The sequence below is a fragment of the Centropristis striata genome, chromosome 17 (genome assembly GCF_030273125.1).
Source record: "Centropristis striata isolate RG_2023a ecotype Rhode Island chromosome 17, C.striata_1.0, whole genome shotgun sequence".
Lineage (NCBI taxonomy): Eukaryota > Metazoa > Chordata > Actinopteri > Perciformes > Serranidae > Centropristis > Centropristis striata.
In genome coordinates this window covers 7,804,947-7,822,217 of record NC_081533.1, presented here as the reverse complement: position 1 = coordinate 7,822,217, position 17,271 = coordinate 7,804,947, and the positions used below count along the sequence as shown (strand labels likewise).

Here is a 17,271-nt window from a genome sequence, read left to right as displayed (position 1 = left end):
TCAAGGTAGTTGCTGAATTAAATTTCAAAAACAGGAAAGAAAGGTCGACCTTTGGAAAATTTGGCTTTATCTATGTGGAATTTCACCATTAGAATAACCAAATTAATGAAGTGTTGAATTTTCCCGTTTTCATTTCTATAATATAAAAGTATATCTATGGCTTTCAGATTAATTTGTAGGTTGGAATGTGAGGTGATGTAAACTTGACATTCAACAAAAAGGTGCATGATTGTTTCCACTTCAGCATTACAAAACACACAATTAACATCAATATTGACAGACATTTGTTAGTGGGGTAAATGTTATGTATCATTTTATATTGAACCTAATTTTATTTTTGGAGATAAGTGCTGCTGTACTCATTGATGAACTGGATGTGAATGTAATTCAGCACAAACCCACTGGTTCCCTGCTTTTTGGGCTTTTTGTCTGCTTGTTTTGTGTTGTTTCTTTAAGATGTGTGTTTGTGTGCTGCTGTTACCCTGCCCTCAGCATCTTCAGCATCTGCCTTTGTTGTCCAGCTTGTTTCCATCATGTTTTACTTGGATCTCATTAGGTGACTTGATTCTGACATTTTTGGAGCCTGATCAGGACATTATTGCACCTCTGTCTTTTTCAGGAGTTTAACCATTAGGAGGGCGCCATCTACTGATGTGAGTGGTAACTATACAACCATAGATTGAAGCTGCAGTCCAATTGCATACTATGTACTGGTTCTATCCAAGGTTTGAGTATACTGTTTAAACAGCTGAAAAACAAAATATGAATCATACTTAAAATTGCCAACTCAAACACTTGACAAGTAATAGAGTTATTTTATGTATAAAGTCAATGATAGAAGGCAAACATAAAAGGTATAGGAAACTGAATTGAATTGATGTGACCTGTTAAATTGAAAATGTGATACACTGCCACACAACCACCTGGGCACACATATAATGGACATGCCCTAAATTTTGGAAAGGCGTGTGTGAGGCCCTTAAAGAAGTGTTCTACCAATGTTCTTCACAAAAGTTCCAAAGATTGTACTACTGGGGATAATACCAATAGATATTCATGGGGAATTTTGCTAACAGCAGCAATTAAATACAAAATAGTGTTAAATCTCTGCTCCGCCATTTCTACACTGAAGGGATCTAAATCCTTCTACACTTTCATACATGTATCTTTGTCTTCCCAACTCATCTTATCTTCACAACACATATTACACACGACTCTCTTTCTCGACCACATGCCATTACATTTGTGTTTCGTGACATGTAACAGTGGTTCGTGGAAGGAACGATTTCAGCTCTAAACGTGAATATGCATTTCAAACTTGAATAAGACTCCTTATTCTCCTGCAGTATACTTATCTTACTTAAGTAAATTCTTGAGTGACCTGACAATTATTAGTTTCTTACCAAGATAAAAAAAAACTTAATATTTAGAAGTGTTAGATAATGTATCTTGTTTTAAGAGTTAATTTCTTATTTCCAGTGCAAAACATGCTTATTTCTAGATTAAATGATCTTAATTTAAGAAATCTTGTCAAGTGAAATTATCTGTCCATGCAGCAAGATCATTTCCCTCAGATTTATTTGTTTTTATCTTGTTTTTTGTCAACAGTGTTCAGTGACTATATTAACTTGTATTCATGTCACTTCCTGTGGCTTATATGGCATTATAACCAAGTACTTGTTTGGTTTGGTTGAAGCAAAATGGTTACATGGTTAATGTGTTTGCTGGTGTTTTTTAGGGAGGTAGGAAGAGTGGTTTGTTTAGTCCATCGACAGCCTCCCTGCCAGCCTTCAGCTCGTTAACTCCCAACGCAGAGGACAGTGACCAATCGGTGAGACCCAGCTGCACACTGGGCCCCGACACAGCTGTCACTTCCGACTCCACCTCCACTACAGGTACAACACATCACATGAGCCAATCCAGCAGAGCTAACATTTACGTTTTTATAGAAAGTACTATTGATAGGTGATTACCATTGTATTTGCCTATTTAAAGTCAACTCGTTCACGTTACATTTTTGCATCATGAAAACTAGCGGTAGCTAGCTAGGTGGGATATCGCTAACGTCTTCCCTACCTCAGGAACAAGGGCTCGACATTATGCTGATGTAAATTTCACCTCAGCAGGTTCCTTTTTTATGGCAGGAGGAGGCATTTCTCCTTCCTTACTTTTAGATGAACTCAGGCAGGAGATTCATTTTGCCATCTTTTCAAAATAAAGCCAGTAAAATCTATTGTTATTAGGCCTATCTGACTGCTTGTATTGCCTCATGACTGACGAAAAATGTCCCTTGTTGTGTGCAGTATAATTGTGATGCATCGCAATGCATCGTAGAATTGAATCGAATCGTTACCTGGTGAATCGTAATCGAATCGAATTGTGAGGGAAGTGCCAATGCACACCCCTACCATCTAAGGAGTTGGCTATTCTTTTTCGGCCGTTTTTTCGGCTTTATTGACAGTGAAGAGACAGAGAGTGGACAAAGCCTCTATGGTATGAGCTCTTCCAGGTGTGCCACCGGTTCGCCCCTAAAGCCATTTTTTGATAGCCAAAAGTAGCAACCCAAATTTGTATTAAAGTTCACATGAATTACAAATGCACCCTGCTCACCAAACGAGTTGGCTACCACAAGCTTTGGCTGATTACTCGGCACTTCCTCCCCAGCCCCAGGCCCAACCTCTTATCTTAATATCCTCACTTCTGGTTGAAACCAAGGTTATTATAGTTAACGAAAACTAACAAAATAACGAATACTAGAATTGAAAAAACATTTTCGTTAACTGAAATAAAAATAAAAACAAGAGGTTTTTTTTAAAAATATGATAACTAACTGAAACTGTATTTTTTGGTTACAAAATTAACTAAAACTAACTAAAATGATCATGAAAATGTCCTTTGTTTTTGTCTTTGTCAACTTTTTTCATACATAAACCTTTTGGTTGATATGAAATCTATTTCATCTATCTGGTTTTATGACTTAATAACCTTATTGGGGCTGAGATGGATCAGACAAAGGAAATAAAGGAAACATTTTTTGTGACCTTATTGAATCTCGCACCCAACAAATACCCCATTACAAAAAAAATAGGGCTGGGACTCGATTAAAAAAAATAATCTAATTAATTAGAGGCTTTGTAATTAATTAATCGAAATGAATCGCATATTAATATTTGACCTGAGAACAGTGAGAAGTAATTATTTTCACATGGATTTTTAGTATACCATTGAATAATGACTGAATACATAAGCTTAAGCAACAAAAATATTGTTTATTTTTGTTCAAGTCCAACAGACCAGTGCAATATTTGCCATTAAGTGTAGCAATAGCATATTTATAAATATAGTACATTTCATAAATTCAGGTAGCCTATAGGTAGGTAGACCTTCTGTAAACTATAATACTTTGGTTTTTTAAGTAAAACACAATCCACACTAGCTACCACACTAGCCGCTAGCTGCTATATGTTTAGCATTGAGGTGATACTTGAGGCTGTATGTGCTGCGGTGATATGTGAATTCCTTGTTGCATAGCAACACAACCATGCTCTTATCGACGCTTCCATCAGTTGGTTTTTAGTAACTAAATGTCCCATCATCCACGGGGCCAACCAAAGGTCTCATCAGCTTCTTCCTTCATGTTCACTGTGGTTTGTTGTTGTCTGAACTCATCAACGCTAGTTAAAATGCGTCAATTTTTTTAACATGTTCATTTTTGTGTCATTAATTAATCTTAATTAACGCGGCCCTAAAAAAACCTAAAACTAATAAAAAATAAACTAAAACTAAGCATTTTCCAAAAAATAAAAACTAATTCAAACAAGCAAACACACTAAAACTAATGAGAAATCCAAAATTATAATAACCTTGGTTGAAACCACAACGGCCAAAATGCCAATCTCAAGACTTTAAAACATTGTTTCACATACCTATGGGTGACATCATCTGAACGTGTAATTTCTACAGTCCATGGTCCAAACCAGCTCAGGGCCACCTCAAGTTAAAACCTAGAAAGACAGAAATCATTCCCCATCCCCTCTCTTGTGTTTGACTAGTGTTGGCCAGGTGTTCAGCCACACAGGACATCAGACAGCGCTGCAGTGATCCATGTCTTCCTGTGGGGGATGCTGCAGTAGCAGAGAAGAGAAAGGTTGTGCCTGTTTCCTCACCAAAGAGAGAGACGCCACTATCACCGGAATGGAGCACACTGAGGAAAAAGACTGAGGACGCTGTGAGTTTAAGCCCAACATCTGTCTCTCATATGAGTTGGAAACATCAATAAGCTTGTGTGATTTCCTAACCTAATAACTTTCTAATGTAAACCAAACAAGACCTTGATTGTCATGCATCTGATGTACAGTTTTTATCACCCCCTATGTTTTTTTAAGTATAACCTTTGACATTTCTAGAGGGCTGATTGTCATGGACTTCCTCCCACCCCTCAAGTCCATGTAAGTGTGAAATCTAACAGCATGTGACCTACAATAAAAGCTCACCAGTGGCCATGCCCCAAAGACTAACAAGATAAGCTTTCTTGCATGGCGTGATACAAGCTGCACTAGGAACAGATTGTATATAAAAACCCAGCTGATGATTTTATCGCTTCACTATTCGAATTTAATCCTGTTGGCTTTCGCTTCACTGCTCTACAAAGTCTAACTGCAGTGACTACACAAAGGGTAAAACTGGGAAAAACTGTTTTAAAGTTTTTTAATGTTTTTTTAACTGGCCAGCCAAATTAGTTATAGGTAGGTAAGTTATGTAGATAAGATATGACACTTATTTCTACGTGTATTGATGATGTCATTTTTATGCTCAAAAATCATGACGATTTATTTGACCTTTGACCCCAAAAATGTAGTTACTGCACTCTGGTTTTGCATTGCTGTAAAAGGTTTTAATAGTAAAGCACAGAGTGCAGTAACTACAATGTTCTTCTTTCAGCTTTCATATTTTGTTTTCAGTGAATAAACATTTTCAAATTCAAGTTTCAATTTCAAGTCATCAACAAGTCTATTCAAAGAGGAGTGTATTTTAGACTTAATATTATAAAGTAATGTTATTTTTTAGTCTTATTATCATTTTATCTCACTTTTTTACTTAATCACTATCTAGATATTAATTTCCCTATCAAATAAACATATAATTACGATTATTCTTGTCTTCACTATTCCACACAATAAAGAAATACAAGACTTCACTGTTTAACAGTCAAAGCAAACAGTTACTGCAATTTTCATGATTATTTCCCCGAAATAAAGCAAAATTGAAATCTAAAACTTTGTCACAAGATAAAACAGACATCAAGGAGTTCATTTTTAGTTATAACTCAATTTTGACCAAAAATATAGCTACTGCAGTTAGACTTTGTAGGGGAGTTCATTTTATACACATTTCCACTAAATTCAGCCAGGTACATTTGGTATCTTTGGAAATGTCTTGCTGGGATTTGGAGTCGCAGATGTGCAAAGTAGCCTAGTGCAACTTTAAATAGATTACATAAAGTTAATATTGTAATAATCATACACTTAACATTGTACATTTCCATTATAACCACGTAAGACCATTAGTGATTGAGTTGCTGTGCTGGTTCTGTAGATGGGTGCCTGCTTCTCCAAAGTCTTCAATGGTTGTCCCCTTAAAATCCACTGTGCTGTCACATGGATTTTACCCAAGACAAGAGGTAAGAGCATGTTCATTCCCTGAGTCTCAAATGGATGTGCTTCATAACAGAATAGAGTCAGCTTTGCTGCACATGTCATCAGCTCTTTAAATATTCTGCTTTCTTGTGTTATGGTGCAGAAAAAAAAGTATTTTCACTCTAACAAACACTTTTCCCTCTTAGATCAATACCTTATTCTTGGGGCAGAGGAGGGTATTTACATACTGAACCTTAATGAACTTCATGAAGATACACTAGAGAAGGTAAGAAAAATGACTCATATAAGTAAATACCATTAATATGTTGCAACACAATACACAGCAAAATATTCCAAATAGAGATAGGTGTGCCGTTGTGTTATCTTACACATGCTTTGTTGAGTTGGTGAATGTGTTTGTGATAAAAACTGGAGTTGTATTGGCTGAAATATGTGCCCCCAGAAATTGAATTTGAATTATTTATATTTGAATTTGAATTGCTTCACTTGAATAACTGCATTAAAAAACTGAATTTGAATCACATCATTTGAATTTGTTTTGTTCAATTTGAATCATTGCTTTGAAAAACTGAATCTGAATTTTAATTCAAAATTAAATGTATTACTTTGGAACTGAACATTCAGTTCTCACAATTCAGATTCAGTTCGGCCAATCAGCACCTCCGTTTTCTTTTGTAACATTTGTTGCCACCCGGTTGCCATAGCACCTCTTCGGCCAATCCATGGTCAAGTCAGTCTAACTTCTTCCTCTGTTTCGTGGCTAGTGGCAACCAGGTGGTAACAAATGTTACAAAATAAAACAGAGGTGCTGACTGGCCGAAGAGGAGATCTATGTATCTGCGCTCGTTTGCTCTGCCTCAACTACCCGGATGTTCGTCACAGAAAATTTTAATTTAATTTTGCGAATTGAATTTGAATTGTGAGAACGGAATGTTCAGGTCCAAACTAATAAATTCAATTTCAAATTGCAATTCAGATTCAGTTTTTCAATGCAATAATTCAAATTGAACAATACAAATTCAAATTACGTGATTCAAATTCAGTTTTTTAATGTAATTATTCAAGTGAAGCAATTCAAATATAAATAATTCAAATTCAGTTTCTGGTGGCACTTTGTCTTCCATGTGCCAGTCTTCGTTTATAGCCTGAGTCCCAAACTTCATTGGTTATTTTTGATGGTGTTTAAAAGGTCCAGGGGACATTTAGGCTAATCTCTATGAACAGATGCAGGACATGCCATTGCTTCAGCATGCCTTCACAACGGTCAGGATAAAATAAATATTTACTAGAATCAGTCGACAAATATAATTGCAGTTGACCTACCAGCAAGCTACTGCTAAATGTAGTTCAACTACTAGTTCAATGACATGTAGTTCCCTTATCTGCAACACTGGATAGAACAGCACATGGTAAATCTGAACCCAAAGGAATTGTTGAAAGTTGTTTTGTCTTTGTTCCCACAGCTGCTCCCTCAGCGATGCACCTGGCTCTACATTATGAACAACGTGCTGATGTCCGTATCAGGTAAAACATCTCTTTAAATCTCTTCAAATGATGGCTTTGTCAGAAAACACAGAGTGCTGTGTGGTTTCTGCTGCTCTAAGAAAGTATCCATCCTGCAGGGAAGTCTTCCCAACTTTATTCCCACAGTTTGCCGGCACTGTTTGAGCAGAGAGGACATATGCAGAAGAAACACAGCAGTTTATCACTGAGCACCAGCCGCCTCACTGAGAGGATCAGCTCCAGGTAGGACAGGACAGTGGATATGTTGTGGTAGAACCATACGCTGTGTTCTGATAGCCATACTACCCGTACTTACTATACTTAGTTTGAGTACGCTCGGTGTTCCAATTCCGATCGTGGCGAAGAGAAGTGTACCTAAAGGACCCAGATGGTGTCCTCATAACGGTCAAAACACTGAGTGTGCAACGATGTACACTTTACGCCCTCCACGGCCGCCATCTTGTCTACGTATCGGAAGAGGCGGAGCCAGGCACAGCCGCTCAGCTCGAAAAAAATGGCGGCCGAAATGATTTGCTGCGTTAATGGAGCCATATTGCAGGATTGTAGAAGTAAACCAACGATTAAACAACACAAAGGGTATTTGTACTTAGTAAGTGCGGATAGTGTACTGCGTTTAGGTGTACTCATGGAAGTATGGATATTGGAACACAGCTATAGACTGTATATAAATAATGGACGTAGTCACCGTGACGTCACCCATTGGTTTGTGGCCTGTTGGAAGCATCGAGTTCAGCGTTATACTCGTCGCCATCTTGTTTCTGATACGGGGAGCAGACCATATCTGGACTGTGGAGGAGGAGAGGGATCTGATCACTGACTACAGCCTCTCTACACCTCAACCTGACTGAGAGAAGTCGCTGCTAATTCATGTTAGCATTAACTGGAGCATTAACTGGGATGTTAGTTTTGCCTAGCAAAAAACAAAAACAAAATGTATGTTACTGACCTCAGAAAACTGAGCAGCGACTCCTTGGAGTGTCTGTTAGTCCAACCAAACGCTGAACAAGACATTTACTGAACAAAACGTTCAAATAAACTGTCATTAAGTGAAAATACAGTGAAAGGGTCAAAGTTATGAAACCAAACCGGTAAAAGTCCTTCTGCTTCTCTCCTGATGACGGCTCGCCTTGTTCGTGACCTGTCAATCAAAGGTAGCCACGCCCCAAATCATAAGATTCTGTATCTTCTATTTTCTTCTAAATGGTCCCATTATTAGAACTATTAACATCAAGATTTTTTTACTAGTGATTGAGACCATAGTGTTGTCCTAAAAAAATTCTGAGGTAATAAATCAAGTGAGAAGTTTTCTCACTGAAATGAAGGGACAGATTTTTTTTGCAGCCAAACTTAGCACCCCCTGCTGGAATTTTCAGTAGAATGCAGCTCAAGGCACTTCCTGGTTTGCCTCCATGCTCAGACCCGGAGGTTGCCGCCTGGGTAGAACTGTAGTTGCAGTAGTAGTAACAGTGTTTTTCTTGATACCACCACTGGGTGGCACCAAAGTAAATATTTGTATACCTACACATATTGACATGAGTGAAATCTATGTTGTGAAAGGGGCTCTTACTGAACTGTGCGTTCTCTTTCAAGCCACAGAAAGTTTGCCATATCTGTGAAGATCCCAGACACTAAAGGCTGTAGGAGATGTAGTGTAGGTAAGTGATGAAGACCTTACTCTAATTACTCTGCACGTTTATTCAATAATAATAATAATAGCACAATAATCATCTCTCTCTCTCTCTCTCTCTCTCTCTCTCTCTCTCTCTCTCTCTCTCTCTCTCTCTCTCTCTCACAGCTAGAAACCCGTACACAGACAGTACATTTCTATGTGGGGCAGTTCCATCCGGCCTGGTTCTTCTGTTGTGGTATGAGCCTCTGCAGAAGTTCATGCATCTAAAGGTTTGTGCAGACACTTCAGAGAAATATAATGCTTTATATATTTCTGTCGTGGGGCTAAAACCTATGCTGGTCTTAAATTAGCTATTAGGTAAAATTAGATTTTTAGTTTGTTTTAAACCAGGTCTGAACTATATCAGACTTTTACTTTTTAAGAATTTCCGATTTATATGAGAAGTTTAAATAGTCTGACCATGTTTCCTTTGAAATTTTAAAGCATATCTCCTTCCTGTTCATATTAACCATTTAGGCGCAGGACCTCCCTGCTGCAATTTGTACATAAGTCCAATTGTTCACAATTTTGACATGCACAAACTGCATACAATGTTGTGTTTTTAACGCGTTTTTAATAAAGTTGATAAACAACCTTGACACATAGCTGTAGCTTTATAGCAAGAACGATTTGTTCTCTCTTTAACCCTCTGAGACCTGCAGGACCACTGGCATTCTCGGTGGACATCACTGGCTTTAAGCTGCTGTAACGCTGAGTTTAAAAGCTGGAGCTAAGGTGGAGATATTGACACCAGCCTTGCCATGCTAACTTATCTGAAAGGGGTTAAATAATGCTCCTAAAGTTAGGTTAAATTGTTTTGGCAAGGAAAAAAACTGGCATGGTCATTTTTCAAAGAACTCCCTTCCCCTCTCACCACAATATATCTGTGCCCACAAGTCTCCCCTTCACAGACATGCCCACTTTATGCTAATCTTATGTCATTTTTGGCAATAAAAAATGACAGATCAGTTTCTTGCATGCAGTATACAGAAAATGCTTTATTTTTTGTCTGTTCTAGCAAATGCTATGGATATACTGGGGTCTTGGAATTACAGCAGTTGAGTATCAGTGGAAAGTTAAGACTTGTGTGGATTCACTGAGCTCAATGTTCTTCATGTGGGATGATGTTAGTCAACATAGTATACTATTTATTTATTTATTTGATATTGTTACTATTTATTAGTAGGTATTCTATTATATATTATATACTGTACTATTATTATTGTGATATACTGCCTAGTCACTATAGCATTGTTGCCATCATATCATCAGTATAATTACCATCATCTTGCCAACCTACCAACTGATCTTCTTCTTTTAACTTCGTAAGTGACCTTGTTCTATTCTGTGTTTTTTTTCTACTGTTGTTATTATTTATTCAAACTCGGGGAATTCGAATTCGGGGATGAATAAAGTTATCTATCTATCTATCTATTTATCTGTCTGTCTGTCTGTCTGTCTGTCTGTCTGTCTGTCTGTCTGTCTGTCTGTCTGTCTGTCTATCTGTCTATCTATCTATCTATCTATCTATCTATCTATCTATCTATCTATCTATCTATCTATCTATCTATCTATCTATCTATCTATCTATCTATCTATCTATCTATCTATCTATCTATCTATCTATCTATCTATCTATCTATCTATCTATCTATCTATCTAGATAAAAACAAAGACCCCAAAATTTAACAGAAATATTTTTATTAACAAGAAAAATGCAACAGAACCACAGGTTAAATACTTAAGTCTACCTTCAGGTCTGAGGTAGTGCAACAAAAATAAAAATAAATAAATACAATAAACAATAACAATTAGAACAATATTTTGAGGTTGTATGCTGTGCCGGGGGGGTCGATACTTTTGAAAATGAGTATCGTATCCGGATACTACGTTTTAGTATCGATAGTTTTTGGAGTATCGATACTTTTCACAACCCTAGTTCCTTAGCACTTTCTAGAACAGAAGTGCTTGCCATCCAGTCCTCTGTTGCTCTCCCCAAGGTTTTTTTTCTTCTCCTGGTCGATGTGAGGGTCTAAGGACAGAGGGTGTTGCACCATGTACAGTCTGTAAAGCCCTTTGAGGCAAATCTGTGATTTGTGATTCTGGGCTATATAAATAAAATTGACTTGACTTGACTTGAAAAAATGCAATTGTAACAGAAATCTCCACACATCATCATGCAACCTGACTCTCTGTGTTGCTTTGTGTTTGACTTGCAGCACATAGCGATGAGGCTTCCTGACTCTCTGCCGATATTTGAGCTGCTGGTGTTGGTGTCAGATGAGTTTCCCCAGCTGTGTGTTGGTGTGAGAGACTGTAGTAACGGGAAGCGTCCAATCAGCCCACAGCTCCAGTTTGACATTATAGAGCTGAACAGCACGCCTATTTCATCACCAGGTAGGATGGACTGCAGTGTTTCCCCACTGCCTGTTTGTAGAGCCCAGCTGAGAGCATCCATCTCTTCTTTTATCTCTGCAGACAGTGGAGCACTCAAAGCAGTACAGGTGACCCAGCTGGACAGAGACACTATTCTCATTGCATTAGAAAGTAAGCCACCTCCATCTCAACACATGCTACAAATCCTCCTGCCATATTTAGACACTCAAAAAAATGTTTTGTTGATCAACATCATTTTATTATGACAAGTGGTTGCACAAAATAATTTTATCTGAATCTAGATATTTTTATTATGTTGACTGGACTTATACATTTTAAGTACATTTTAAAAAATTATATTATGTAATTCTTTCTCAATTATTTTGAGTTCATTTTACTCATTTTTTCTTAGTAAATCCAATTAAACCCACTTTAAATGAACTTAAATAAATTGTGTATTTTTTTTTTTTTAAATATATTGTACTCTTTCAAATCAATTAAAATGTTTAAATTGTACCTTTTTTTTTTTATTAAGTTGATTCTAATTAAATATTTTTTAGCTATCATACATGACTGAGATCCACAAGATGTGTAGACCACCAACTTTAATATGATACAAACAAGACAACACAATAAAGCAGAAACACATTGCTCATATTCTGTCAACCAGAATCATAAGGATGGAATGAACAGTCTAAACTGACAAAAAAAATTGAAATTTGGATTAACTTAATTTTTCCGAGCTACATTTAATTAACCCATTAGAGCCGGGAAAGCGGATATGGCGTTTTGTAATATTTCTATTTTTTTCCACCTGTTTTCGGTCTCTTGGCCAATGAAATGCATCAGATTACATGTGGGAGTGTCGCAATGCAACATGGGACTTTTCCAGAACTCAGAAATCATCACAAATTTTTTTTATATTTATTAGGATGCGTTGACGCTTCTGTTGATTTTCCAGAAAAACTTCAGGTTTTAGGGGGTTAAATAAAATAAGATTTATAATTTTAGATTTATTATTATTATTATTAGTCATAATTCTGACATTATATGTTGAAATTACATGTATTTTATAAGTGGAGTTAAATAACACATACTTTCTATTAAAATATGCTTAAATAATATATGTAACATTTACTAAGGGTCAAAATGACTTTTTTCAGTGCACTGTTTCATAATCTACTGTATCTGAATCTTGATGTTCATTGGACAGAAACTGTTAAGATTGTGAACCTCCGGGGGCTTCCATCCAAAGAGCTGGCTGCTGAGATGGTCTTTGACTTCCCCATCGAAACTCTAGGTAGAAACAATCATGTGATAAAGAGTGAGTGATACCTGGTGCTCCTGCTGACTGTTAAGTGACATGACGTCTTCTATCAGTCTGCCTGCAGGATAGTGTCCTGGCTTTCTGGAAGCACGGCCTTAAAGGGAAGAGTTTTCATTCAAACGAGGTGATTGGATTCCATTTACGTCAGGCTGGGACACAGCTGATGTCATAAGTTTGTCATGTTTGCACCGCCTCTATAAAAAGGTGATTTTCATCTTTATCTGCAGGTGACGCAAGAAATTACAGACGAGAGTCGAGCGTTCAGAGTGTTGGGAACAAGCAGGTACGTTTTCACAGTACGCTAATCTCCTAATATTATTATTCATCGGGAGAAAAGTTTATTTATTTGAATAAAAGACAGTGGTAAACAGGAAAGACTCAACCTAAGAGTTGAAGCAGACATTCAGTTCTCTGTGTTCCAGATATGTGGGCCTTTCTCATATGTCTTTGAAAAGTGACTATGTATTTAAAAACCAAGAGATAACCCAAATACCATAACCAGAATAAGGTTTAGATCCTTAGTCTTTGAGGTGTTCAGTAGGAGATAGTTCTTGTGACTCCAGTCACTGAAGGCTTACTTTAAGAATACACTTCATTAAGATCAAGTTATATTCCTACTGTGAATGTTAAAATCTAGATATTTAGACTGCGTACATTTAGATGCCAGGTGATTGAAGCTGACTTTAAATTGTTGCTGACTTGGGTTTTTTCTCCCCCATGGATTACAGTTACAGTCTTAAACATGTGGTTTACATTGTGCAGTTTGTATTTTGGGTTCCTGGCAGCTTGATACTAAACTAATACTTAATTAAAGAAAGAACAAGAAAAATAGCCAAGTTTATTAAGTCATAAAACGAGATAGATGAAATAGATTTCATATCAACCAAAAAGGTTAACTTATGAAAAAGTGGACAAAGACGGAAACAAAGGACACTTTCACTATAATTTTAGTTAGTTTTGTTACCACAAAATACAGTTTCAGTTAGTTATCTTTTTTTTTTTTTTAAACGTTATTTTTACTTCAGTTAACGAAAATGTTTTTTCAATTCTAGTTTTTTTGTATTTCTTTAGTTTTTGTTAACTATAATAACCTTGGTATGCGGTACATGTGGTTTACATTGTGCATTGAAATAAAGTTACTTGGTTGGAGAATGGAGTTGGGGTATGAATAGGTATGGTTGTTATGTACTGTAACTGGTTAAAGTAAGTGGAAGCAGTAGTGGTGATAGTTGTATTTATAATAAAGGCAGTGTTTTAATATTAGCCCCTTAGCATTCAGCCCATTTTAAGGGTTTATAACATTATGATATAATATATAAATTCTTATGCTCCCATGCTCATTTGTGCGTCATAAATTGTTGCAATTTTTGGGATGATATTTGTTACACACAATTGGTCCTAAATTTAGCCTTTTCTTTGCCAATATTAATGGTCAAAAATCCCTCCAGAATGCCACATTAAGACACCAAGATCTCGAGGAACACTACAGAAAAATCCATGCTGTGATTTGATTTAAAAAACGTTCCATATTTTGGAGCTTTCTGTATTTTCAGCGATTGGGTGACGAGCACTTCTGTTCTCTAAACCAGTAGTTCTCAACTTTTTGGAGTCGCGACCCCCAATTTAACATGCATGTTGTCCGTGACCCCCAATCACAGAGCACAATCTCACACGCACAGTTCAGATCACCCAAAAAAGAAACAAAATGACCAAATAAAGGAAACAAAATGACCAAAAAAGACACGAATGGACCACAAAATGATCAAAAAAGACACAAATTGAGCAAAAAAGACACAAAATGACCAGAAAGGACACGAAATGACCAAAAAAAGACACAAATTGACCAAAGAAAAGGCACAAATTGACCAAAAAAGACACAAATTGACCAAAAAAGACACAAAATGACCAAAAAAGACACAAAATGACTAAAAAAGACACAAAATGTAAAAAAAAAAGAAACAAAATGACCAAAAAAGACACAAATTGACCACAAAATGATCAAAAAAAGACACAAAATGACCTAAAAGGACACAAAATGGCCAAAAAAAGGACACAAAATGACCAAAAAAATCCACAATGACCAAAAAAAGACATTAAGTGACCAAAAAGACTAAAACACATTAAGACATGAACACTTTAACACAGAGCTGACTTCCAAAATGATTTGGCGAGCCCCAGAAATCATCTCGCGACCCCAATTGGGGTCCCGACCCCAAGGTTGAGAATAGCTGCTCTAAACTGCTGAGAAGCCCCACCTGTTAACCCATTGAAGCCTGGAAAGCAGATACGTCGTTTTGTAGTATTTGTATAAGCTCTCAAATGCTTATTAAATTTAATTTCTATCTGCTACAGAGGCTGAAAAATCTATTATTAAGTAGAGGCGTTGACACTTCTGTTGAATTTCCAGAAAAACTTCAGGTTTTAGGGGCTTATTTTAAAATCGGCCAGAGGTTTTACAGGCGTTTTAGGCCTCAATGGGTTAATATAGCTGGAACAGCCATACTCCTCCTGAATGCTCCAGGTCTCTAGCTTGTGACTATAAGTTATGAGGATGTGATTAACCTAGAGTTCACATTATTGAGATGAATTAATACAACATTTATATTCATCCATCTCTAGTTCCCAGATTTCAGGATTATTTCTGTATTTCTGTATTTTCGCATGATTAAATCACAAGCTTTGGGTCATCTGTGCATTTTTTTAATTGCTTCACCCTGAATGAGCTTTGAGCTTTTTCCCTCTCAGGGACATCATTCTTCAGAGCACACCAACAGATGACCCCTCAGCACTCAGCAACCTGTACATCCTGACTGGACATGAGAGCAGCTACTGAGAGGAAATGGATCGATTCTTCAAAACTGTAGAGAAATGCAGATGTGTTGTGTTCCATAACCCAAAGATGGAAACTGTGTCCTCCTTGGCTGAAGCTGTAGCTGACAGCAGCACCGCCCAATCACAGCAGCTCTGCTGTGAGAGACAAATGTCAATGTGGAATTCAGTTGCCTGTCCGGACTCAATAGGACGCTGGGCAACACATGTACAAAGACTTGTCAACATGCTAAGTGACTTTCTAACTCGTACTTTGGTTGAATAAAGCTGCAAAAGCCAAGATTTCATGTCAAACACTTCACCCCACCAGCTTAAATCACAGTGTGACTGCAGCAGGGAAGAGCCTTCCCTTCCTGATGCTATAGATCGACTGCTGTCAGTAGGACCATTGACTTTAGAAGAACATGGACATAATCTATGACCGCACACACTAGTGTCTGAAGTGATGTTTTCAAGCTTTTTTGTGTTCTGCTTGCTGCCATCTTTGTCACTTACTGGAACTAAAACATCAAGTCAGATGGGAGCCCTGGGAGGAACTGGGGAGGGGCTAGCATACTGCAAACACCACAGCTGTGTGTGATAGGCTGAGGCTTCTGTCAATCAGTCACATGGCTAAACCTTAATATCCCCTAAAAGGAATAATTCTCATAAAGGTGCACCGTAAGGAAGTAAAAGGATCCAACTTTTTTGCATTGGTTCAGCTGCAGCTGAAGGCAGTTGGACTTCTAATTATGACTGGGGAATTCAGAATTTTCAAGGAGCTCTGAATATATTTATGTTGGTGCTTAAAGGGACAGCTCTAAATTCTTAATGTGTGGTTGAAAAAGGTGCTTAGTGTATAAGCTACAGTAGATGGCGGTTGGCACACTCCAGTTTGGAGAAGCAGGCAGGGACAGACACTGAAGCTAAGCCTTGTAGTGCTGTGGACGGAGATATCGTGCAAATTTAGTGAATCTGAACTAACCATGGCCATGGTTCTCTGCCGGAATACGGAGGGCTGCCCCCTCTGGGTGGAGAGAGGTACTGCCTTAAGAGAAGTAGTTCAAGTATCTTGGGTTCTTGTTCAGCAGTGAGGGTAGAACGGAGCGTGAGATGGACAGGCGGTTTGGTGCAGCGTCAGCAGTGATGCAGGTGTTGTAACGGACCGTCGTGGTGAAGAAGGAGCTGAGCCGGAAGGCAAAGCTCTCGATTTACCGGTCCATCTACGTTCCAACCCTCCCCTATGGTCATGAGCTTTGGGTACAAAATCACGGATACAAGCGGCTGAAATGAGCTTCCTCCGTAGGGTGGCTGGGCTCAGCCTTAGAGATAGGGGGAGGAGCTCAGACATCCGGAGGGAGCTCGGAGTAGAGCCGCTGCTCCTTCACGTCGAAAGGAGTCAGCTGAGGTGGTTTGGGCATCTGGTAAGGATCCTCCCGGGCGCCTCCCGTTAGAGGTGTTCCGGGCACGTCCCACTGGCAGGAGGCCCCGGGGAAGACCCAGAACACGGTGGAGGGATTACATCTCTCGCCTGGCCTGGGAACGCCTCGGGGTCCCCCAGGAGGAGCTGGACGTTGTGGCCGGGGAGAGGGACGTCTGCAATGCCCTGCTTAGCCTGTTGCCCCCGCGACCCGGCCCCGGATAAGCGGATGAGAATGGATGGACGAACTAACCCTTTAAAATGCCACACGATAACACAAACTAACTAACTGATGGAGAAAGATGGTGGTGTAATGGTGGATATTTTTCTTGGCCCACTTTGGGCCCCTGAGCATGGTTTAAACACCACATCCTCCCTGAATAATGTTGCTTTCATGTCCATCCCTTTCTGACCACAGTGTCCCATCTTCTGATGGATACTTCCAGCAGGATAACGCACCATGTCACAAAGCTCAAATCAGCTCAAAAGG

At 38.2% G+C, this 17,271-nt stretch overlaps 1 protein-coding gene across 1 annotated transcript in view; it reads left to right on the top strand.

The window, feature by feature from the left end:
- Positions 1-15,470, top strand: part of map4k2 (mitogen-activated protein kinase kinase kinase kinase 2) — a 57,925-nt gene extending 42,455 nt beyond the window's left edge. Inside the window, exons 17-32 of the mRNA XM_059354857.1 lie at positions 620-653; positions 1,739-1,895; positions 4,053-4,228; positions 4,407-4,448; positions 5,596-5,680; positions 5,843-5,922; positions 7,121-7,181; positions 7,280-7,403; positions 8,772-8,836; positions 8,977-9,080; positions 11,070-11,247; positions 11,329-11,397; positions 12,440-12,526; positions 12,607-12,677; positions 12,781-12,836; positions 15,299-15,470. Of these exons, the coding sequence (XP_059210840.1) occupies positions 620-653; positions 1,739-1,895; positions 4,053-4,228; positions 4,407-4,448; positions 5,596-5,680; positions 5,843-5,922; positions 7,121-7,181; positions 7,280-7,403; positions 8,772-8,836; positions 8,977-9,080; positions 11,070-11,247; positions 11,329-11,397; positions 12,440-12,526; positions 12,607-12,677; positions 12,781-12,836; positions 15,299-15,386 (1,477 nt within the window). The 3' untranslated portion in view covers positions 15,387-15,470. The remainder of the gene's footprint in view (positions 1-619; positions 654-1,738; positions 1,896-4,052; positions 4,229-4,406; positions 4,449-5,595; positions 5,681-5,842; positions 5,923-7,120; positions 7,182-7,279; positions 7,404-8,771; positions 8,837-8,976; positions 9,081-11,069; positions 11,248-11,328; positions 11,398-12,439; positions 12,527-12,606; positions 12,678-12,780; positions 12,837-15,298) is intronic.
- Positions 15,471-17,271: the final 1,801 nt, after the last annotated feature.